Genomic DNA, 26,002 nt, shown 5'->3' with positions numbered 1-26,002 from the left:
GAGTTCCCTTAATGTGAACAGACGTGGAAAGAACATTGAGATATACGACCAGAGTGTGTGCAAACGAGCAAGCTAGTTTTCCTGAAGGCCGAGAGGTGTGTAAGGCCACGGTGACTACGTCCATAATGAAGAGTTTATTTGTGAAACACCATTTCTGTTCACTGTTAGCGGTGCAATCAACTCGACTTTCCCAAAAGACTTGACCTAGAAGAAACAGGCCAACACGTTAGGCAGAAATATAGCTTTATTATCATAATATTTCATAATCTAAAAACTTCCTTTTTTTTCCATCCTGGGAACAGAAATATTCTAACTTCTATACAATTAACTGGCCCTGCAGAATACTGGAATACAGCATCCAGGCCAGCCACACTTACAGATAAGAATCTGTTTTAGTTTCGGGGAGGGGGGGATGAGAGGAAAGAACAGTTCAACAGATCCTTTCTCCTTCCAAAATAAATAATAAAATTCAATTTCTACTTTAGTGAAAACTTGAGTATGGTTTCTCGAAAACTTTGGTGATTTATTCAGAAAGCCACTGCCTCAACTCTAAGGTTGATTGCCTCAGGGGACAAAAAAAATCTGAAAATAACACATAAATGGAACTTGGCCATGGTGTGAGTGAATGATCTGTTCTCTAAGCCAGTTCCCATACTTCAACAGCAGATTTATGTCTCTAGGAAGTCTACTAAACTTAGTATATTTTCTTGTATGGGGGTCAGAATCCAGTTGAAACTTAAAAGAATTTTTTTTTAATTTAGTAATTAAATCTCAAAACTATTTATCTTATATAACGTCTACAGAGTAGATACATTATGGTGCTTTTCAAAGATGATTGTGTATCACTGTTAGAGAGGGCTGCCATTCCTTCTAGGCATGTTAAAAATAAAAAACACCAAAAATGAATTTGTTTAAATAAAATGGGAAACAAATCTGGCTATACTAGCTTCAAAACCAAGCAGTCGCTGCGGAGCACACACTACGGGACAGGGGGCATGCGATACAATCACCCAGTCACATTTTCAGTGTGGAGAAAGCTAAAATGCAATCATGACATAAACGTCAATGCTAAATAACTATGGAGGGGATTTCTTACCCCAAATAAACGATAACCTCACCATTTCCACAATGTCAGCCTCAACAGTGATACCTACAGCTGTGTTCTTTCCCTACTTGGCGTCCGCCTAGGCACCACACAGCAGATCTGCCCCCAGAAGTCAGAAGTCAATGGAGACTCAGACATCAGCCTTCCCCTGAGGACAGGCTCGAAATATCGGAAAATGATGAGCTCTCCTTTTCAGTTCACTGGCATCCTAAGTCACTGCTTTAGTATCTATGTTTTAATGGAATGCTACTCGGATGCTTGTTGCCACAACAATAATCCTACTAGTGTTAACTAGGTTACAGTTTTAACTGGTAAAGCAAAAGAATTCGATTTACAGAAACAAAGCTATATAGTTTTAAAGCCACCCACCACAAACACACACATTTTCCATGAGTATTTAAAAATAAATTATTAATATACTTGACATATATATTGTGTATGTATTATATATTTATATAATTATGGACAACATTATCCCTGTTTTAGGAAGGATGTCAGCATGTGTACACTCTAGAGACCTGACGGTATTGTGCAATTTAAGGAAAAATATGAAAATTCCCTCCAAAAGAAAATTTAAAGAGAGGAGATTCTTGAGAGTTCTTTTAAGGGGACAATACCATTTGGGAAGGATGGTGTCAAAGGTCAGATCCCACATACATCCTCTTTTTCCCTAAAATTACAATAGAATGCGCCACACAATGAACACCCTAGGTGTGTGGCTGACAGGTAGGAAAGTGGACGTTAGTCCTGGAAGCTACAGGAGGTGAAGTGAGCTTCTGGGTGGGAAAAGAAGACAGCAAAGAGAAGGGCATGCTCACTCACAGTTAGCAGATAGCAAGCCAGTGGTGGTCCTGGGAAAGCAGGTGGTAGCGAAGGCTGGGCATCCCTGCAGCATGCCCAGGGTGCTCCTGGCACACTGAATGAGCTCTCCTCGGGCACTTCAAGCACTTGGGTACCACATCAGTGATGCTGCTGACCCCAAGGGTTTTAGCAGCTATCTAGACAGAGGCTGGCAGACAGCTCTGAGGGTGTGGCGTGCTTAGCCAAAGAGGCAGGTAGGGTGTGCCCAAATAGGAACGAATATGCTCTGAAGGACTCCAGATCTGAATCAAACAAACCTAAAGGCCATCTGGCAAAGTGAGAGCCGAGGTCTAACTGAACCCTCTCGGTAAGCCACCCAGGAGATTAAAGTCTTGATTAACCAGAACACTCAAGGGTAACCGGAACTTCTCTTATAGAGACTTTCAAATGGATCAAAGTTGTGTCTAAACACAAACAAGAACAAAAACCTCTTAGTTCACTGCTCTCACCAGATTTGCACCCCCTAGCTGGGTGTGGCGGCACACACCTGCAGTCCCAGCACTTGGGAGGCAGAGGCAGAAGGATTACTGCAAGTTCAAAGCCAGCCTGGTATATATCAAGTTCCAAGCCAGCCAGGGCTATATAACAGAACAAAGCCCTGTCTCTAAACACCAATAATAATAATAATATATATATATATATTATTTTATGAAGTAGAAGAACTTCACAGTCACATTCCTTGCCTCATAATTCAGAGAGCAGCAGACACCAGAGCCCGGCATCTTGAGTGGCCCAAGTACTAATGACCACTTCATAGAAGCCCAGGTGGAAACTGGGCCAATTGTTTTAGAAGTTACAGGTTCATGTTTACCAGAACTAGAGGACAAAAGCGCTTCAAGTTTTGCTTTAATTATTTCTTAGTTTTTGCCTTGCTTGCACCTAAAGTAGATTGAAATACAATCTTGGTTCACGGAGACCCCCTTTGTTAAATTCTGGTTAATCAGGGTGTCCTATGTGTTCCTTGCTCTGCTATGTCTTCCTACGGCAATGTGCCCAAAAGGACAACCCTGTTGGCCCCTGGAACATCATTCCCCAAGCCCCAAGGTGATGTGTCTGAGACACCCATGCTTAGATAATATTCACGATGGCTGTAGGCTTTTTCTTCACCATTTTGGGCCTGAAGTTGCCTTTCCGGCTCAGGCCCAGATGCTCCCCCTTCTTAGCTGGTCTGAAGAATTCTCTCGGAGACTCAGCCTGTTCGTGAATGGCCTTGGCAGGCTGCATTCCGGCTCTTTCATCCTTGACTTTCTTCAGGTAGCTCCTCCCTCTTAGATGGAAATGGGCCCTCAGCTCTGGGTGGTTGCACACAGAATGTGGGTGCCCTCGGATTCTAGAAGGGCGGAGGAGAGGGACACACAGAGAGAGGCTTCTTTACCCCTTCAAAGCCGCATAACTAACCACTGCTGTCCACCATGGCGAATCATGCTCCCGCTGAAGATAAGTCACAGATACTGGTATTTTAATTCCCCACGGTCCCTGTGACTGAGTGATGCTAAATCCCAGGGAGATATTTCCATATTACTAACTCTACTATTAATGATGAAACAGGCACAGAAAATGTAAATGACTTCCGGAATACTGTGCAGACCTGCAGGTTGCAAACTCTTATAACGCTTTAGGTGACCATCAGGAGACTCAGCAAAAGGTGGTGTCAATATATTTAAAGTATGTGATTTATAGAAATAGTGCCTTAGAGTAGTAATATACTATATTCACATAAAAATGTCATATATGTGATATATATATATGTATGTATATATAATACATTAGTAAGAAAAACATACAGTAGCTAAGTCCTGGGAGCATCACTCCAGTGTTGCTATAGCATCACTCACTGAGCAGCTGCCAGCTATTTAAAAGTGTCACTGGCCTGCAGGCAAATGTCCAGGTAAGCCTTTAAAACTCCATGTGTGGATAGCTACCTTCTCAAACACAACTGGCTTGAGAAATCCACTCATCGACATCCAATGCAATAGGAAAGCTTATTAAACATTATCCCACGGCCCAAGTATAAACAAAGACATACGTACAGACATCTGGGCTTCCTATTCGATGAGATGTCTGTGAGCTGATGGGAAACAAAGGAGAGAAAACATTAGTTCACTTAAAGGCTGGGTGTGGTACCTGTATGTGCATGTGGTGGTGGGGGGCTAGTGAATGGAATATCCCGTGGGGGTCCACAGCAGCTAGAGAAAGACACTGGATGCCTTCCTATGTTAATCTCCACCCTAGTCTCTCAAGACAGGGTCTCTCGCTGTACCTGGAGCGTATTGTTTTCACCTAGGCTGGTGGCCAGTAAGTGCCAGGGACCTGCCCGTCTCCTGAACCATCGCCTCTGCAGTCCTAGGGTTACATGCACACAGAGCCACGCTCCACTTCTTATGTCTGCTCTGGGCATCGGAACTCAAGCCCCCTTGACTGCATAGTAAACACTTCACCTACCGACTCGTCTCAGCTCCTGGACAGCGTTTTAAACTCTGTCTTCCTTAAGACACGCTATTATCATGAAGGAAATCTGGAACGAGGTGGTGGCATTACCTGGGGAGCATTGCATCCAAGAACAAGAGTGGCCCAGCTTGACTTACCTGTCGGCCTCTGTGGACACCTATCTCGGTTTCCTAAGGTGTGCGTATCAGAATATTTCAAAACTTTTCAAAAAAATAAAAATGAAAACTAAAATTAAGAAAGCTCCCCAATAAATTCATGTCAGAAAAAAAAAACATGTCTTTAAAACCCAGCACAATGGGTCATTATTTCTCAGGATCTGGTTGTATTTGCAGCTGATTCAGTACAGCTGTAGCTAGTCACAGAGTACCAACGGAGAGGAAATGAGCGTCAAATGTTATTTCCTAAATATATCATTTCTAAACTGAGAACATATGAAGACCAACCCCACAAATGTCCCCAAGGCCATCTAACATCGAGATGATGTCCGTTCCTAATAGCCCATGCAATCCAATGTCTGCCTGCGCTCTGTGGCTGGGCTCAGAGTGCCTTCTTTGGCAGCATGAATAGATGATTATCATATTGTGACCCAGATGTCATCATTCCGCATATGGGGAAGTCCAGGGGATTGCCAGCCCTAGGTTCCCAACCTCCCTCAAGCTGTTCTCACTAGGATGAAACAGGGCCACATCTTTAGGCAGATTCAAAAAGGAGAACGATGGAGAAACTATGGGAGGAAGGCCTCCTTGGGATTCGGAACAGGGGGATTATGACACGTTCAATATCGGTGGAGGATTCGGTCTCATGTCGTTTCAGGCCATCTTCTCAGGTGATCTCCAGCAATTCGTTCCTGATCCCCCTGTTCTCCTTGATGTGGGATGCCCCTCTGTATGCTTTGAATATGTTTTATTACCTTTGGTTAATAAAGAAGCTCCTTTGGCCTATGGCAGAGCAGAAAATAGCTAGGCGGGAAAACTAAACTGAATGCAGGGAGAAAGAAGTCAGAGCCAGGGAGACACCATGTAGCTCCCAAAGGAGAAAGATGCCAGAACCTTACCAGTAAGCTACAGCCTCATGGCAATACACAGATTAATAGAAATGGGTCAATTTAAGATATAAGAGCTGGCTAGGAATATACTTGAGCTGTTGGCCAAACAGTGTTGGAATTGATATAGTTTCTGTGTGATTACTAAGGTCTGAGGGATGGGGAAATGAAAGTGCAGTCTCCAATTACATCCCATGATCCTCTAGCAGCACCCACTGGCCTCCTCAGCTCTACTCCAGGACGCTCCCCAAGCTATCACCTCTGTACTCCTCTGCTGCTCCCTCCCAGCCACCACCTCTCGCCTCCAATCACAACAGCCTCCTAGCATCTCTCATTCTGATGCCCTTCCACGCTGGAAGCCTCTCCATAGCTTCCCGGTGCACTGGGAATGGATTTAAACTTCCCGACACACACACACACACACACACACACACACACACACACACACACACACACACTGTGACCGACAACTTTGCCTCCCACCACTCAACCATGCCAAGCTCGCTCCTTCCTAGCATCATACCACAGTGTCCTTGTCTAGAGCATCCTGCTCTGACTTTCCACAGAGCTGTATCCTCACATTATCCAGGCCACGGTGCAGGGTAGAGCTCTCCTGCCCCTCGCCCCAAAGCATCCCTCCAACCCGAGCACTTCACACCTTTGCAGCAGTCACCACCATGCAAGAGGGCCATTGTTGATTTGCTGACTGTCCCCTCCACATAAGAGAAAAAGGACCTTGTTGGTCTTGCTCATGGCATTGGCACCTCATGAGCACTGTGCCCTCAATAAATAGATGTTCAATGAATTACTGCTAGTTCTCAATTAGCAGCCTGGAGGAAACAGTACTTAAAACAAGATTATTCAAGCTGTTTCCCGATCCCCTATCTGAGTGGTTCTGAGAACGGATTTTGGCAGATGGGATATTAGGTCACTTTGCGTCTGATTTGACAGCATTTTTTTTTAGAGCACAAAGATAAAGTATCTGAGTAAGCATACTATATTTTTAGAAATCAGCCAGGTGAAAAAGAACATAAATGCTCAAGGGGATTCAGGGAAAGATGCAGGATGCCAAACACGGTTTCAGAAAAAGCACCAAAGGCGAGGGGAAGGAAGTTTCCCCTGGCACAGAAGGACACACCGCTAATAGTCACCTTCTAGGAGAGGCAAGCCACTTAGCACGATAAGAATTGCCCTTCTCTCAGGAGGGCTTCTCAGGTAAGAGAAGGAAGAGTGGATAGTGGGGGAGAAGTGGGTGGGTCCACAGTGTGTCCCCTGTAATGAGGGGTGAGAGCAGGACTGGGGGGGGGCAATTTTCCTAATCACTCTGGAGGAGGGACATGGAGGTGCTAGGAGGAAGGGATGAGAAGGGAGAGAGTCAGGCAAGATGGCTGCCTGTCCTGCTGTCACGGAGGAAGTAACTATTCTGGGTGACTCCAGAAGCCTGGGTCAGATGGGTGCTCTGCGACCCGCGAAACTGCCAAATATCAGATTCAGCGTTCTTCCTGAGCACATCCAAGCTATTGCATCTCCATGGCTGTTTTACCTTCCTTACAGTGGTTGCGCATTAAGCCAATAGCAGCAGGCTGCTAAGCCATAGCCTGGGGGGGATTCTGTTTCCCCAGACAATGGTTCTGTCACAGCCACTAAAGGTAGTTCTTACTAAATCTCTGTTGACCTAATAATACTCAGATTCCAAGGTTAGGGTTAAAGCCTGTGAACTCAGAGAGTTAGAACAGCAACTGGCTAATTTTCTCTCTTTGCTGGTGTTCCCAGAAGCAAGCCATTCCAACTTCCACAATGCCACAACAACAACAACAACAACAACAAGCTAAGCTCCTCCCTGCTACTTCCTGTCAACCAGTTGCTAACCTTGCCACTCTCAGTCCAAGTTAATTTTGTTTAATTAATGCAACTGCGACACATCTTTGCATAGTTAACAAAAGCAACAGGAACAAATGTTAACACATCTTCATATAGTTAAAGTAATATTGCACAGCATAAACAAATGTAACACATCTTCATATGGTTAAAGTAATATTATACAGCATACACAAATGTGACACATCTTCGCCCAGTTAAAATAACATTCCACAACACTCCATAGTCGCAGAGAGTGTAGGAGAGCAGGCAGAGTTCTCTTTCTATAGTAAAGGCAGAGTTCCTCATTTTATAGGCAGATGCATATGACTACAATGAGAGAGGGAAAGAGAGAGAAAGAGAGAGAGAGAGAGAGAGAGAGAGAGAGAGAGAGAGAGAGAGAGAGAGCCCATTGTAGGGTCTGTAGACTGCCCAACTTGACCCTAGAAAAGGTTGAGAAGAAACAAAGAAAAGAGGATGAACTACTAATACATGTGCCTAATTCCTTCTGAAATAATCCCTTACTCTGGGTCTTTCCAAGGTCAAAGCTCCAATCCACAACAATTAGGCCGTTTCTCTCACTACAGCCTGATCATGCTAGTCACACAGCTCTCATACCTAAATTGCTCATTACAATCTCAACTGCACTTAATAGCATTTGGATTAGCCAACGCTTCCTTACGCTGAGCCAGCTGGCTTAAAGGAGACCATGTGGTTGAGCCATAAAAGAGACAAACATAAATATTTAATTTCCTACTATGTATGAATGAGTCCGTTTGTGTACATTGTGTAAATATATATATATATTTATAAAATATATATGTGTGTATACTATGTGACTTTGCATATGTTTAATGTGTGTGCATATATCTGTGTAAGTATAAATATGTTGCATGTGTATATTTGACCAGAAGAGAAAGGATATTATTCAACTTTGAATTACAAGATTAAATTATGTAAAATAATTATTGCTATGCCTCTCAAAAGACTCGATTTTCAAGCTGGGAAAACAAGCTGAGCCAAGGGCATGAGCACAGGAATATAAAAAGAAGGAGGCCTGAGTGTGTTGGAGGGGATCTGGTTTTATACTGTTTTATATTTTATTTTATTTATCTTTCCATTTTTCGAAGGTTGAACTGTCCAGCAGGCAGATCTGAGCATCCACTTGCCCTGCCTGGAGAGTGATCAGACATCCCATTGCCCTTCAGAAGCCAGGAGTCTTGATCAAGTCTCTTAACGACTCCTGGAACCCTAACACCCACGGGGACTTCTTAGGCCTCTGAAGGCCCTGGGTGACACAGAATAGCAACACCTATCACCTGCCATGGATTCTTTTTGAATAGCCCCTCAAAGCAAGTTTTACCCATGAGTATTGTTGACGATCATCTTCCTCCCTTGTCAAGAAAGTTGAGTGTATATGGCTGGATCTTGATTTCCTGAAATGGTAATCCTCAAAATAGCGCCTTGACGAAATACCTTCTGATCTACCTGGAAACTAAGCCTGGAACTTGGATATTTCCAGCTTTGTTATTTTACAATCAAAAAATATGTTTAACAATTATCTTGGAATGGAGGTCAATGAGGAGCAAGTGAGTGTGTGCCCCAGACTTAGCTTTCTCCCTGGAGCCCTGTACCAGTCAGGCAGAGGCACGACCTGGTCCAGGACTTAACGTGACACCTAGGAAGTCCTTGTGACTCCCACAGCTCCCCTCTCTTCTATCTTAGTTCCTTCTGGATCCATTCCTACCGGACTTAGGGGGCTACAGCTGGAGGCTGGCTGGGTTGGACTCACCACGTGCTCGCTAGCATCCCGGCTGAAGCCAGAGGCCTGCTGGCTTTGATAGTATTCCAACTGCTTTTCCGCCAATTCTACCCGCTGCAGCAGGTTCTCAATGAAGTCCTGGAGCCTTGCTTTTCCTTGAACCTCCTTCTCGGCAGCTGCTTCCAGGAAATGGTTGAATGTGACAACTTCTCTGTAAGGACAAAACACAAAGAGACATTGGAAGTCACTCGTCCATTGCCTACGGACGGACACCGACATCAGTGGTGAGGGCCATGACAACGACAAAAGGAATGAGATTACATCTAAACAGAGGGAGACAGTCACAGAATGCCAAAATAAGGGCGTATGTCCGAAGGTAGGTTAACAACATTGAAACTAGGCTCAAGGTGACAAAGTGACTCGGGGTTGGGGGCAATCTTTCAGAAAGCAAAGTCAAAATCAACCTTTTAGGTGGAGACACCTGAAGGAAGTCCTGAGGAAGAAGCCACTGAGACACTTGGGAATTATAAACCAGATACATGCATATGGATCTGACCAGTGCCAGGATATGCGTGTAGAGAAAGAGACTCAGACCCCAGACTTACTGAGCACCAAGACCCACCCCTTTATGTCCCTAGGGGATGATAGGGGGAGTCTGGATAGGGAAGACAGAAGGTTAGCGCCAAGGCAGTAGCTCAGTCCCTAGAGCGCTGTCCTCGCATGCACAAAGCCCTGGGTTTGATGCCCAGAACCACACAAACTGGGTACCATGGTGCCCGCCCGTGAGCCAGTATTTGGAAGCTGGAGGAAGGAGGACTAGAAGTTCAAGGTCATCCTCAACTACCTAGTGAGTTCAGGACCAGCCTGGGCTACATGGGACTCTGTCTCAAAACTAAAACAAGAAAAGGCAGGGGGGAGGGGGTGCCAATGGCATGGGGAAGAGGCTAACGGTAATGCATTTATAACGTCTTTAGTAATTATATACCAGACCATAAAACACTTGCTCAAGGTACCCAACAGAACAAGGGACCTCAAGGTAAGAGAACAAAATGTTTATGATCTGGCTTCTGATTCCACAGAGTAGTTGCTCTTTTAGAAACAGCCACTTGTTAAGTTTTGGCACAGTATCATCTGCGGTCGTCTGGAAATATTAAAATGCCCCTCAGCTGTCTCACTGGGTCTCTGCGTGATCCCACACGTCTTTCACATATTTCCACCCAAACAATAAAACGTAGAACTGCAAAAGTCTAGCTGTTCTTGGAGAAGCTAGATATTAGAAGTATTCACAGGGTGGGTGAGAAGGCTGGGTGGGTAGGAGAGCTTGCAGCAGGAGCCTGCACCTTAGTTTGGTCTCCAGAACCCACAAAAAAGGAGAACCCCAGCTTCCAAAGGTTGTCCTTTGACCTTCATGCCACCATCCACACACACAATAATAATGAATAAAACGTTAAAGGTAAAGCAGTATTTGTGCGACATTTAAAACAATATCCCTCTTCTTACTAAATTGTCTGGGGGGAAATAGTTATTGTTTCATAAAACCTGTGGTTTGTGCTAACAGAAATACATTTTGTGCGGTGGCTAAGGCAGACATTACAGGGGTATATCCTGAAATATCCAACAACCAAGATTTATTGGCTGAGAAGAAGAACATGACATAATCTCACACAACAGTGAAGCCTGGTCATGGTTTTAATTTAGGTTATTGCCCTGCTGAGTTAGAACACTGTGTGAAGAAGCTATGGAAGGCCAGAGGCAAAGACAAGGGCCAGCCTTAGAGGAATTCAATCAGAATACAGGGGGACACAATCTCTTAAAGCACTCCTAAGTCACTTCCTGTCCTATCATTGACTTATCACTTATTTTTTTTAAAGAAGAGTAAAGTATTATTAAATGCAAGATTTTATGAAAATGTCTATTAAAAGCAACATTTGACTCCTGAAGGGGAAAATACCAGTTTCAGCGTAAGAAATTGCTATGGAAGCTCATTTCTATGCAGAGCGATTTGCAGCCCCAGGACTCTTGATTCAGCCCCAGGACTCAAAGGCATTTTGAAACCAACACAACCAAGAAAGGCACAGGGGGAAAGGTCCTGTCTATGCAGCCAGAAATTTAATGAGGAAAATAAACTTGCTTACTCATGCATTCGCTCATTTATAGGACAGCCATAAACCCTGCAGCCTGAAGAACATTAGTTTTATTTATTTCTGAATTTGTTTAGTGTGTGTGTGTGCGTGCGCACATGCACAGGCATGCACACACATGCGCACGCATGCACACAATGCACACTCTCACAAGCATGCATGCACATGCTACAGTGCATATGTGGAGGTCAGCCGACAATACACAGCAGTGAGTTCTCCCTGTCACGTGGATTCTGGGGTTCAAACTCAGGTCTCCAGGCTTGGTAACAAATACCCTTACTTTACCGAGTCATCTCACCAATCCCGTTATATTTGCGTTATTAGAGATTGAAGCCCCCGGATTACTTCTTCGGAGATGAGTTAAAGGCAGCTAACCTTGGAGAAATCAAAATGGCCTGTCATGTGACCGGCAAATTTAGAAAGTGACAGAGGTGGTGAGCAATGGCTCAGTGAGTAACATTAGCTGGGTGTGGTGGCTCCCGCTTATAATGACAGCGCTGGAGAGGCGGAGACAGACAGAGGCCACTGGATCTATAGGGAATGGTTCGTCCACCATCCTAGACCACGTAGTGAATTCAAGACCAATGAGAGACTGCCTCAAATAAAACAAGGTCGATGACACCTAAGGAACTACACCCAAGGCTGAACACACAGGCGCGCACGCACACACACACACACACACACACACACACACACACACACACGGCGGGGTGGGGAGACTGACAGAGCGAACAATAATGTATTATGATAGTCACAATTTGTATTCATTGAACTGCATTTTTTAAAAGGAGGGGCAACGTATCACCTATTACACTGGCATCAAAAACCATTTCTTATCTTTCTAACTTTCTTCATCACCAGCACCAGTAGGAGTCTCGCCTTGTGTTGTGCTATTCTCTCAGTCAGAATCTCTCCTTAGTCCCCTGTCTAAACGCTCTCCCTGGAGGACCCATTCCCAGACACACCCCCAAGCGTAGTGATGGAGGGCTGCGGACTCCCACGGAAACCTTTAGCCGGTCAGGGAACACACCACAGGAGACCAGTCGTGGGGCTTACCCACTTCATCATAAAATCACTGACTTGGGGGGCAGCATTTTAGTTACTCGCCTTGCTGTGATTTTTTTTATATAAAAAAAAGTTATGAAAGCACCTTAATGCAGAAAACACTTATTTTGGCTCAGAGACTCGAGGCGCAGCTGGTCCATGGCATCCGTGGTTAGGAAGCGCAGAGGGACTCCTGCTGGTCCTCAGCCCACTTTCTCCTTTCCATTCAGTTCAGGACCCCAGCCTATAGAACTCTAGTGCCCACATTTAGATCTTTCCACTCATAGACCCTAATTGAGATAATCCCTCACAGATGCACCCAGAGATTTGTTTCCATGGTGATTCTAAATCCCATAAGGCTGACCATGAAGATTAACCACCACCGTGTGGAGTCCGCGGGAGTCTAGGAGATAACAGAGACCTCACAGATCCTTAATGACGTACAAAATGTACAACCACAGCTCTAGCTGAGCATACAGCCCACAGAAAGACCCTTGGGTTCCTTTGTTCTTTTCGAGACCAGTCTTGGGCCATACGCCAAAAAACAAACAACAGACACCTCCGAGAGGAGTAGGGTGGGATGAACAACGGGTTCCCGTCTTCAACTCTTAAAAAGTACTTCCGGCTGGCTGGCTCCCCCTTCCCAAAGGAAGCCTCGATCGACTCATTTAAGTGCCATTTTACATGACTGATCCATGAGCCCTTTCGAGAGTATATGAAATGATAAAAATACCTCCATCTAAAAATAGCCCCACTAGTGATCACAGCACCTCAGATGGTCTGTTATGTCAGCTATGGGGCAAACTGAGAAGCAAGAGTGCCCCCTTCCGGGCACCAGGAATCTTGCAAGCTCAGAAGCCAGAGCATAGCCCCGCACTCCACAGGAGTCGCGCGATCGTGAAACCGGCTACTCTCTGGTTTTGTGGCCTTTTGCCTCACCTTTCTTTTTCTTTTTTTCTTTATTTTTTTTCTGGCTTCTGGATAAACAAGTATGTTCTTCATTAAGTTGGGGGAGATATCTCAGGGGGTAAAATGCCTGTTGCAAGCATGAGGATCTGAGCTCAGATTCCCCCCCAAACCCACGTAAAAGCTGACTTGGTAGCACATCTGCAACATCAGTGGTGAGCAGAATAGAGACAGATGAATCTCTAGAGCTCACTGGCCAGTCAGCCTAGCGGGACTGATGAGTGTTCGGGTAGAAGTAACAACCCAGCCCCCACCCCTGGAAGGTGCCTCACTCCAGACTCTGCCCCCCCCAAGAAAGGGCTTCCATCCAAACAATGAGTTCCCGGTTCATGGAAAGACCCTGTCTTAAAAGATAAGGTAGAGAATGCTAAAGGAAGACACTCAACATTGGCCTCTCTAGACTCACACACACACATATAACTACATACATCCATAAAAGCATGTACCTCTCTCTCTCTCTCTCTCTCTCTCTCTCTCTCTCTCTCTCTCTCTCTCTCTCTCTCTCTCTCTCTCTCTCTCTCTCACACACACACACACACACACACACAATTTTTTTAAGTTTTTCTAACTAGAAAATTGAATTAATTTATCGATTCTAATCAGATTAATACTACAGCTGAAATTACTCAGGCAAGGAGAGAAAAGAGGAGGAACACGGAGAGGAAGGCAGAACCTGAAATTTTTTCCTATATTTCTAGATTGTCGCATGTACTTCACCTAAGAAAGCCCGTTTCACATCCTGTGCATTCTGCTTCAGTCCGTATGTCTGAAAGCAACAGAGATCACCTATAGAAACTGAATTAAGGGCTGGAGAGATGTCTCAGAGGAAAAGAGCGAGGGCTGCTCTTGCAGAGGACCTGGGTTTGGTAGCCAACACCCACATGGAGACAGACTCACAGCCATCTGCAGCTCCAGTCCTGCGGGGAGAGGGGGGTAGGTGTCTCCCTCTTCTGACCTCTGCAGGCACTGTGCCCACATGATGCAGATACACACGTGCAGGCCAACACTAATAGTGTGAAGCCCACAGAGCCCTCCTTGCCCCCGTGACCTCTCCTTCTTGAGAGATGTCTTTCGGCCACCTTCCAAGATGAGAACTGGCAGAGACACTATGTTGTCCACTCACTGTGGTAGCTGATCCCCAAATGGGAATAGGATCAATAAATATTCCATTTTGCCCTTGTGCACGTGTGTAGCGTATGTGCGCATGCCTGTGCGTGCACGGAGGCCAAAGGCTGACTGTGGGTTTCCCACTCTTAGGTTCCTCCCCCTTATTCCCTTGAGACAGGGTCTCTCGCTGAAGCTGGAGCCAGGGAGGTGGCCAGCAAGTCCAGCAGCAGCATGGTAACAGGCACGTGTGCAGCCAGCCACACTTAGCTTTTAATGTGGCTTCTGGGAGCGTTGGTCCTCAGGGTTTGTACTGCAAGTGCTCTCTGACCCTGAGCCACCTCCCCAGCCCCAAGCTTGCCTGTATAAGGTCCACATTCCACAGGGAAATGGGTGTCGCTGACTCAGACTGCCCTCTTAGGATCGGGTTTCTGTCATTTTCTCTCTGGTTGATCGGTTCCCCGAGAGTAGGGACGTCACCTTGCTTGCCACTGTATGCCCAGACCCTGAAACAGAACCCGACACTTATCAGGCTCTCTTGGAAATACCCATCTCCTGCAGGGCTCTCGACTGGAAACACAGCAAGTGACAGAGGGAAGCGGCAAAGGGGTCTGTCTACTTGAGCTTAGAAAGTACAGGTGGAAAGCAGGGACGGAATCAGAGGCCCCCAACTCCATTCCAGGCCGACAGTGGCATATGCCCCACCCTGACTGGGTGAGGGCATCTGGCGAGCCTAGCTGGAAGCTCTGAGCTGGGTATTCCAGAAACTTAGCATCATCACCCTGCGGCAATACCACCAGGTTCCTGCCTCCGACACCTCCAATGCCAGCTGACTCTCTCTTTATTCATATCAGAAAATAAATGATGTCACCGCTACAGCCGTCTCAAAATAGCTGAGAAGCGAGCTATTCCAAAATGGGCCACGCTTGGGATTATATAAGTCCCGAGGCGTTGGATAAATCTCACATCGTCAGAAGTCTAGCAAGGACACAGTGAACCTCGGCAGGAAGATGGGGCAACTGGGTTTCACACTCAGCTTTGTGACGGGATCTGTTCCTAGGCAAGTCACTTCTTGGCTCTCAGGCTTTTTTTTCTTTAACTGAAGAAAAAGAAAAGTGTCCCTCTGAAGGAGGCACAGGGCACCTTCCAGTTCCAAAATCACCAACCACAGGGTGCATTTAGGGACTCTGGCTTTCAATGTCACTGGCCCCTGCCTGCCACAGCAAAAGAATGCCTCATCTTCCTTCCCTTCTCATGGGCTCTCTAGGCAGAAGGGTCTACTCTTCAATGTCTTATTAGCTTAAAATTGTGGCCTCCACTTAGGCACTTGAAAAAGCTGCCCTGTCATCAAGCATGGTGGCACACACACTTGTCATCTCAGCACGAAGGGGTTAAAGCTACTCAACAAAGCCCTGGGTTTAAAAAATACAAAAAGAAGGGGGGGCAGTGGTGGTACATGCCTTTAAACTTGGGAGGCAGAGGCAAGTGGATCTCTGAGTTTGAGGCCAGCCTGGTCTACACAGTGACTTCCTGGACAGTCAAGGCTACACAGAAAAACCCTGTCTCAAAAAACACACAAACAAAAAAAATGAGGGGGAGGGCTGAGGAGATACTTCAGTGAGTAAAAGGCTTGCCTTGCAAACATGAAAATCTGAATTTCTGAATTTGATCCCTGAAACTCACTTTTTAAAAAGATGGGTATGGTCGGGCAGTGGTGGAACACACCATTAATACCAGCACTCAGGAGGCAAGAGGCAGGCAGATCTCTGTGAGTTCAAGGCCAGCCTGGTCTACAAGAGCTAGTTCCAGGACAGTCTTCAAAGCAACAGAAAAACCCTGTCTCAAAACACACACACACAAACAAAAAAGATGGGTATGGTGGCACTTGCTTTTAATGAGAGAGAAGAAAGGAGACTCCTTGAGGCTCAGCTTACCCTATTTGGCAAGTTCCAGACCAGTAAGGGATATCTTTAAAACTTTTCCTGAAGAAAAAGAGTACATTTGTGTGTGTGCGTGCACACACACACACACTACACACACACACACACACACACACACACACACACACACACATATATAAGTGTATATATATGCATATATAAGTCTATATATAAAACAAAGTCCTGACCCTGTGTTCATACAGGATCTGCTTCTGGATATGCTTTCTACTTTCTGCATTTAGAGAAAAATATGAATCTTATGCTCTCCAGATATCCCTAGCACCACACTAGGCACATCAAAAATAGCCCAGTAGCATGTTCCAAACATACAGGCTGAAAGCGTGTAACAAATTTGGTGTTACCGTATTGCCAAGAAACTCACAGAAGTTATATCTAGCCCCATTGTTCTGGTTAGGGATCCCTTACTGCAAGGTGGCCTGGATTGATTTACCTGATTAGAGACGGGGCTACTGCACAGCTAAGACTGCTTGTCAATAAGTAAACACATCTCCCATCTCCCGGGCTTTTAAAGTCACACTGACTTTGAGAGGATGATGAGCGGATTCTTTTCTCCGATCTGCACTGCAGAGCTTGTAGACCCTGCCAAGGGGACGAAAGGCAACAGCCCCAAAGGTGAACTACTCAGTCCGCGAAGGACTGTGTCACTGCTGGGAGCTGGATTCATGCAGCCTGGAGGTGGCTCCGGGGCTTTGCTTGTTTGGTTTGGCTTTGAGTTTACTAGACTTTTGAACAGTGTCTCATTCTGGGGCCCAGGTTGGCCTAAAACTCATTCTAGTTTTCTTTCCATTGCTGTCATAGAATATTTTGATCAAAAAGCAACTTAGGTTCATTCCGTTTATGATTCCACATCACAGTCCATCACTAAGGGAAATCAAGGCAGAATCCTGAAGGCAGACCTGTGTCCTAATCCACAGAGCATGACCCCCAAACAAGGAACTCAATTCACTGCCAAAGAAGCACGACAGGATCCACAAAGGATGCTGCTGGCAGGCGTGCAGGTTTATACTCAGTTATCCTTACAGAGTTCGGGTTTATTGACCTAGGGAATGGTGCCACTCCCAGTGGGCTAGGACCTCATACGTCAGCTAACAATCAAGATAGTCACCCAGGCAAGCCCAAAGGCCAACCTGATCTAGGCAACCGCTCATCTGAGACTCCTTTCCCAGATGATTCTAGCATGTGTCAAATTTCAGTTAAAGCTAACCGGGACACCCAGACTAGCCTTGGATTTTCGAGGCAATCCTTGGCGTCAGCCTTCCAAGTGCTATGATTGTAGGGATATAGTACCATTGTCCAGCTCTCCCTGGAGCTATTAATTTCCGTTTCAATGAAAGGCAGTTGAGAAGCTAATTACATTTGCTTTTTTTTACACGTTCGTTTGTCTTGATGAAATCTGCTCTCTGAATTTTAAAGTTTACCCAGATTTAAGTGAATCTGAAATGTGACAGTAACAACCTATAACTGCACAGAAATGAACTTTTAGCCTAGACCCTAGAGCCCGGAGAGCTCCCAATGGGACATCTATTAGGAATTATCTGGAGGTTTCCTTGGCTGGGAGGGATCTTTCCTATCAGAAAGGCCATGTCTCTGGGAGGTATAGTCCTCTGAGAGAACGGTACCATGGGAAGGGACCCAGCCAGGCAAACACAATCAAACCAACTTAGTTGGGATACACTGATGTGGCTGAAGGGCAGCTGTCTCTGTGTTCCCATTCAGATGGCAGAGTGGGGGTGGAGGCAGGGCAGAGAACAGGATCTGCAGATACTGAGGGACAGAGGGGGCTGTCTTTATCTTTGTTGCACTTTGCCCAAGAGATTCAGTGTCCTCTCGAAGAACAAGACCCTTTCAGTTCCTATTCATGTACAGAGAATGTGTTTATTTAAGGCATGGATACAGAAACTGTTAAGATGGCCTCACATGGAAACTGAGAAAAATGACGACTTTATGTTTCAAAGTTTAAGGCAATGTCTCTATATTTTTATTCCTAGTGGGTTTTTTTCTTTTTAAATTAAATATTCCTCCCCCCTTTATCCCAAACGTGACATATTAAAAGTCAATGATGCCAAGGCCATAGCTCAGTGGTCATGTGCATGTTTAGCAAACACGAGTCTCTGGCATCAGTTCCTGACAACAGATAAAGAATTGCCAGAGTATAACTCACACGAATGTGGACAAAGATGTCAGGAGAAATCAGCTACAACCACACCAAGGACTACCATACAACAGCCTGCAGGAAGGGTGGAACTCTGCGTACTGTACAAAAGACACCCAAGAGGCAGGCCACGTGAAAGCACAAGCACCTGTAAGGTCCAGGGGAACAGCGGCAAGTGTCAGGGTTCCATCTAGAGGAACCTTATGAGTGTGTGCTTGAGTTACAACAGTAGTGTGCACACAAGATGGGCCTGGAAGGAATGCTTTTCTCCTGAGGCTGGGTAGGGGTGGGCTCGGAGAGGAGAGAGAACATGCACCCCTCCATCTGGCGGGATGTTTTGTTTCACGAGCCTCTCTTCAGGTGGGAGTTCCAGATGAACGGAAACCACCACTCTCTAGCCACAGATGGACCACAGTTACTTACTAATTAACTAATTAATTAATGTTGAGAAAGGGTCTCGAGATGCCTAGGCTGGCCTTCAAGCCCCAAGGGAGCTGAGGATGACTCCCTTGAACTCCTAATCTTCCTGCCTTTCCTTCCTAGTGCTGGATTATAGGATTATAGGTGTGCACCAACTCACAGTTTATTAAGTGCTGGCAGTCAAACCTATGGCTTTGTGCACGGTAGGCAAACACTCCACCAAATAAGTGTCTGCCTACCCAGGCATTAATCTACTCTTTCGAGGACTAAATCGCTGGTTGAGTCCACCATCTCATATAAAAGTGAATCCTTGACAATAGCAGACATCTGACCACAGGAACCACCCTCTATTAGCCGTCAACCCACATCTTTGCAGCCACTAGCCCCAAACCCATATCCATTATTATTTGTACTAGGAGTAAATTATAAACCATAAACTAAGAAATGCAATAATCTGCGGCCCTTTTTAATTTATAGCTACTAAATCAAACAAAAGCATCAGGAAGTCAGCCTAGGTTTTACTCTTACAACTTCCCCATCTCCACCTTACAGCATCGCAGGGTAGGTCATCTGGGTCGCCTCTGTGGACCCAAACGCCTACTTCCTCCCAGGAAGCACCCGGAGGCCAAAACATGGCAACAAAAATGATGTGTCCATCAGAGATCACTTTCCTAAGCACGAAAAAAGACTTGTGGATGCTCAGATTTGATTGTCAGCTGGATGCGGTTTAGAATGACCACAAAACACATTTGATGGTGCATCCCTGAAGCTCTTACCAGAACGTTTTACCCGAGCTGCTGTCATATTTGCCTTTCTGGTGTTGTGATTTTTAAAAAAAGAAAAATGTAACTTAAGGGAGGAAGGATTTATACAGATCACAACCCCAGGTCACAAGTCCAACATATCAAGAAAGCCACTGTGGCAGGAGCATGAAGCAGCTAGTCATATCCAGTCAGGAGCAGAGAGAAAATGAAGACATGCATGCCTCCTTGTGCTCAGTCCCCCCTCTGCACTGAACACATACAGCCTGTGTGGGACGCCCTGCCTAGGGAATGGAGCCACCCACTGTGGGCGAGGTTCTTCCACATCAATTGAAGTAATTAAGACAATCCCCCCACAGACATGCCCACCAGTCCATCTCACTGAGACTCTTGTTTCCAGATGATTTTAAACTGGGGCCAGTTGACAATTAAAATTAATCACAGTCAGGAAGACTCAAGCTAATTAACTATGAGACATAATCTCATGGGCTGGGTCCAGGGCTGAATAAAAAGAAGAAGGCAAACTGAACATCAACGCTTATTTCTCTGCTCTTTGACTATACATGCAATGTCACCAGCTACCTCATATTTCCACCATGACTTCCCGAACATAATGAACTGTGACCTTGAACTGTGAGCCACACTAAACTCTCCCTTCCTTAAACTGCTTTCACCAGGTATTTTGTCACGGCAGTGTATAGAGGAACTAATACAATAGCTGATTCAAAGTCACCCTAACTACGTAAATTTTTAAACTGTCTAGCGTGACTAAACAATACCTGGGCATCCCTTCAATGGGAACGTAAATATTTAGCGATAGCAAACGGAGCTCTCTTTAGTAGGCAGCTTCCCTGGACATTTTAGTTAGTATAATTTAAGAAAGAAAAGTATTTCGGGCAAACAAGCCAAGAGTACCATGGAACATATTTTATATTAGAACAAGCCCTCGTCTCATTCTTGACCATTCTTGACTATATAATCTACACACATCAGTGGACCCTCGCACGCCGTGGGCGCAGGTTTACAAACCAGCTGTGCTATCCTTCTAACATCATCCATCTGAGTTTCCAAGGTAACCAGGAGTTAGATATTAATTAGGTTAATGATGCCAGGTTGGCCACCATCTCCACGGAAGGTGAATAATGCCAGAGTTTTCTGCATCCTGGCACTAGTGAACCAGTAAGGAACCAATGCAGCCAAGACATGTGCCAGTGACACACAGCAATGAACATCTGCTTGTAACTTGGGGAGGGGGTCCCCCAAGCAGGGGTTAGCATCCAGTTTTAGCAGCACTTACTCCTCTTTCCTCAGGAGCTCCTCCTCGGATTCTGTCAGGCGCTGTTTGAGCACTGCAATCATTTCCACGGCCACGTCCACCTGTCTGTTCAGGGCCCGTTCTCGCCTCTGAACTTCCTGCTTCTTCTGCGTCAGCTGCACGAAGGCTGCCCGGACCTCCAACAGTTCGGCGGTTTTCTGGGCCAACTCTTTGGTGAGTTTATCGATTCTCTTCTCGATGGTCCTGTCCACCGCCTCTACCATGCGATTGAACTTTTCTCGGACGTGGGCCTCGAAAGCAGCTTTGGTGTCCGGGGTGGGAAGTCCGGGGCTCGAGCGGGGAGCTTCCAGAGAGTCAGCCCGGATGTCCACGGCCGTGTAGGTCTGCACATAGGACACGGGCCTCTCTGCCACCATCTCAAAGGGCTTCGGGTCCTTGGAGTGCCCGTGGGAGATGCTGTACAAGTTAACATAGCTTGGCTTCTGCTTGGTCACCTTTGCGTGGCCCCGGAGCAGTTTTCCCTGTTTCGGGAGTTCTGCGCACCTGACTAGCTCTGTGTCCTTGAGAGACGGCAGGAGGCTGCATTTTGTCAGGAGGGTCCGCTCCTCGTAGCTGTGACTGAATTCCAGATGGGCCCTCAAGGATGACAAGCTTCTAAACCTGGTATGGTCCCCACACCTCGGGCAGCGGAATGGCAGGCACACAGCGACATTCTCCAGCGAGTCCTGCCAACGGTACCGGCTTTCCTCAAAAGTCGTCTGTTGCATCACTCTGAAAGTCCTGGGAGGGGGAGAAGACAGCCGTTTATGTGTCTGTCAAAAGCTTCTGAAGTGACACCAACTGACAACTATGGCTGCCCCTTTCCAGAGAGGCGCTAGCTTTTTGTTTTTAATTAGCTTGTTAGTATCAATCAAGTAACTGGTTTCTTGGGGCTTTTTGTGTTTATTTTGTTCCTATTGGTCCTCTCCCCCAATGCTCTCCTATATCCGCCTGCCCTTCAGAGGGTCCCCTTTCCTCCTGTCCCAATATCTCACCTCCACTTTCAAGTCACATGTATTGGAGATGAACTCCTCTCTCTTTCCCTGAGATGTCCTTTCATCCTTATTTCATGACACACACACACACACACACACACACACACACACACGTTAAATTCTAAGACCCTTGTTTGAGAGAAAACACACTACTTGTCTCCAGAGTCTCACTTATTTCATTGAACACATTGCCCAGTCCCGCTCGCTTTCCCAAAAATGTCATACTTTTAATTTTCTCAATCGCTAAGTCAAATTCCATTTTGTGTTTGCACCCTATTTCCTTTCTCCACGCTTATGTTGATGGGTACCTGAGCTGGTTCCAAGGCTTGGCTGCTGTGAACACTGCAGTAATAAATTTGGGTGAGCATCTCTGTACTAGGATATAGAGCCCCTTGGGTTTCTGCCCAGGCGTGGTATAGCTGGGCCATATGATCTTTCTATTTTCAGTTTCCTGAGAAATCCCCATGCCAATTTCCATAGTGACTATACCAGCTCAAGCTTCTTGGGCTTTAAGCAACTATTGCAGTTAGTATTTAGAGTTGATTTTTATGCTGAAATTCAAACCTAAACCCCTATGCCAAATGTGGCCACATCCACCCTCTTCTGTATCGCTCAGTGCTTCGGCCGCACGGGATCACTGCAGGTTACAGAGGGCAGGGCCTACAGAGGCAGAAACATTTCTAATCCAGCTCCAACCTAGCTGAGCGAAGGTGGCTAACACTCTTAGACAGATGAAAAAAAAAAAACAAACAGAGCAGGGAGGAGAAGTGATAGGGCCCCAAGAAGGGAAGAGAGTGGTCCAGAAACAGAACTCAAGTTTTCTGTCCTCCTGAATTTGGAATACTACATGGAAATGTGTCCCAGACAGACAGGTCTTAAGAGAGCAAGCTTGGCAATCTTTTCTCAAGTTGGCTTTAAGCACACAAGCTGAAAAAAATTCAACCTCACATTTTGCATAGTATTTATTTTTTATTTTAAATTTCCTTATTCCTCTCTGTCTCTGTCTCTCTGTCTCTGTCTCTCTCTCTCTCTCTCTGTGTGTGTGTGTGTGTGTGTGTAGGTCAGAGGACAACTTCAATGAGTTCTCGTCTTTCCCCATGTGTGTCCTGGAGAGTGAGCTCTGGTCATCCAGCTGGTGACACATGCCTTTACCTGCTGAGCCACCTTTTCTGCCCATGACTTAAACATTTTTAATTACTGGTGTGATGACAAAAATCAAAGTGTTAACATAATAATAATGGCCCAACATGACTGAAATCTGGGAACCCAAAATGTCAGATATCATTTGATATATAGACGGGGCCATGGCTGAAAACAGAATGTTCTAGGTGGATCTGCCTTGCCTATTATGCTGTTTTTGGCACAGCTTCTAGAGTGTTAGAATCGGGTGGGCCTCGGCCAGCATAACTCCTCCAAAAACAGGAAGTTCTTGTTGCCTTTGCAAATTCTGATGAATTTGCCCTTGCAACAGATCCCTATGACAACCCAATTTTGCAAGGGGCCCTGTACCCATTTCCTCCAAGAATGGTCATGAGCACTGGGTCCCACTAAGAAGGGGCCCGGATAACAGTTTAGGGTGAAGAATCTGTGTTACACCCTCAGTGGCATCCAGAAGCTGAGATGGAAACCCTGTTGGCCAGGCAGGCACATATTCCAGGTTACTAAGTCTCTGGATCTCAGCAAAGGGGAACCTTCTTGTACCGAACTGGGATGTTTAACAGGATGCAATCCCTGGCCCAGCCCGGGGCTGAAGGCTGGCAAGGGGTGCAGGGATAGGAAGAGATGCTTCTAGAGCGGCAGTAGGCAGAGAGGCATGTTTGGATGGGTGAGATGGAATAGCCACGCACTCCCCAGCTCCAGGCTTCCATTCGCGCAGAGGAAACCCCAGGGCACACACAGGTTAGCAAAAAGGACTGCGATTTCCTGTGCAGAGCTGGGAAAGCTGGGCAAGCTGGGCAGAACCTGCCTGGGGTTCCCGCTTTCCTAGCCCCCGCTCCGACTGATGATTGCATGGATTCGTGCTCACGCGAGTTCGTGCAGGTGGCTACGGGAAAGCCGGCCATTCCGACTCCCCGTGACGCTGCGCGACAGGGACCAGCTCCCTGCGTATCCGTGGGGCAGGGGGCGCGGGCGCACGGCTCCAGCCGAGCCCACTTACCCGACTTGTTGCTGCCGCTGCAGCCGCCTGTGCTGATGGTGCGGGAGCCGCGCGAGCGGTTTTCAGCAGAGCCGTAAATCAGGCTGAGCCGGGTCGGCTCCCACGCGGGACGAGAGGCGACCGGGGCGGAGCGTGGCGCGGGCGGGACACGGGGGCGGCGCCCGGGGACGCGAGGCTGGAGCTTCGGCCCCGGGCGGCCACCCCTGGGTCCACCCCATCTGGGCTCCTCTAACGGAGATCCTGGGCCTTTCCCTCAATCCAGCTCAGGATTCCGCTGACATCACGGGGAGGGATCCAGGATGGTCCCCCGGGAGGGAGGCGGGGACGCATGCCAGCCTTGCCCAGCTGAGATGCTGCAGGCCCAGGAAAGTGCTTTCCAGTAACAGGGGCCAGGGAAAGTGGGCGTAAAGATGGAGCTGTGTACTGGCCAACCATTGCAGAGGGCTGCCAGCAGGAAGGCCCTGGTATTTATGTTAGAACTTCATGCAGGCAACCTGGCAAGGAGGGACCACATGACTACCCTGCTCCAGCCCGGGAAAGGAGTGTCCTGGGGCTAAGTTAAACCGAAGTGAAGCTAGGAAAAGTGCAGAAATTAACAAACACTTATATTCAGCAACCTGAGGTCTGCATTCTAAGGGCAAACCTCAACTCCAGTCTCTCAGTGGAAGGGAGATTTAGCCTTCTGAGAAGTGTCATTTCTTAATTGAAGTCTCAGCGTGTGTGTGTGTGTGTGTGTGTGTGTGTGTGTGTGTGTGTGTGTGTGTGTGTAGGGGCTTTGAGGGACTGGAGAGATGGCTCAGCAGTTCAGAGCACATACTGGTCTTGCAGAGAACCTACATTGATGAAATCAGCTACTGCTGTCAATATTATTTCATTTAAAATTACCAATAATTTCACAGGAGGAGCCTTCGTGCCTGGAAAATTCAGAAAAGCAGAGCCAGGGAGTCACTCCCAAGAAATGGGTGTTGGCAGCTGCGCTGGGGCCTGTTCTCCTGGAAAATATTATTCTTCACTGAGGTTATTTATTGAGTAAATTTAGTGCAATGATTTATTAAGCTAAAAAAAGAAAAAGAAAAAAGAGTTCCAGTCTGAGGGTGCACCCATGAGAGAGTGCATGGGTCACTTTAAGCAAGCAGGAAGCTCACCCAGTCTGCCTTTGGGGTGGATGGAAAGTGTGATCTGGGGGATAGAGGGGACACAAAGGTGTAGGGCTCAGTCCTTTCCCATCATTGAGGCAACTTGTTCACGTCTCCTGGTCCCGAAGTATCTCCACTTCAAGTGAAACCGTGGAGATTTTCTGGGGCCTTTTCTCCAATAATGGCATAAAGAGTATCAAATTCTTCATTAAACCATAATTTACATATAACAATACGATTTCTATATTAAATAACACCATGGTTGAATGATTTGATATAATTTTAAATAGGGAAAATCTTTACAATAAAAAAAATCCCCAGAACAATTTTTAAAAAAAAAAATCACCTCTAAGTATGTCAATGTGTCAGGCATCAGTGACAGGCCATGACAGGCCATGATCGGTGACATTAAAATAAAGCCAACTTCCACAACCCCCTGCCTCAAGACAACAGTACATACTGGATCTTTTAGAATACATATACTTCATGCATGCTTGCTACTTCAATACACAGAGAGTTGAATGTACAAATCCACATTGGGGGAAAAAAAACTATGACAGTGATAAAACTTCAAAAACCATAAACAAAACAACTTCATATTCGCTTTCATGACTTATGTCCTAATCCCTCAGTATTGCCCTCTCTTGGGCCCCTTCCTGAAAATTAGAACAGACCCCTCCCCCCAAATATTTGTACGTGTGCATATTATGGGCTGGGGCTTGCTTATGAGGAAGAATACCTGGTTTATTTCTGAGCGTGGATCACTTTGCTTAA

At 46.3% G+C, this 26,002-nt stretch overlaps 1 protein-coding gene across 1 annotated transcript; it reads right to left on the bottom strand.

Annotated features, from left to right (window-relative positions):
• Nucleotides 1-226: 226 nt before the first annotated feature.
• Znf365 (zinc finger protein 365) lies at nt 227-24,240 on the bottom strand. Its single transcript, XM_075980064.1, has 5 exons — nt 24,093-24,240; nt 20,922-21,680; nt 9,106-9,286; nt 3,997-4,034; nt 227-3,296 (listed from the first exon to the last, which is right to left on the bottom strand). The coding sequence occupies exons 2-5, from the start codon at nt 21,665-21,667 to the stop codon at nt 3,035-3,037; spliced, it is 1,227 nt and encodes a 408-aa protein (XP_075836179.1). The 5' UTR covers nt 21,668-21,680; nt 24,093-24,240; the 3' UTR covers nt 227-3,034.
• Nucleotides 24,241-26,002: the final 1,762 nt, after the last annotated feature.

Source organism: Microtus pennsylvanicus, chromosome 7 (assembly GCF_037038515.1).
Source record: "Microtus pennsylvanicus isolate mMicPen1 chromosome 7, mMicPen1.hap1, whole genome shotgun sequence".
Lineage (NCBI taxonomy): Eukaryota > Metazoa > Chordata > Mammalia > Rodentia > Cricetidae > Microtus > Microtus pennsylvanicus.
This window is presented reverse-complemented; position numbering and strand designations above follow the sequence as displayed.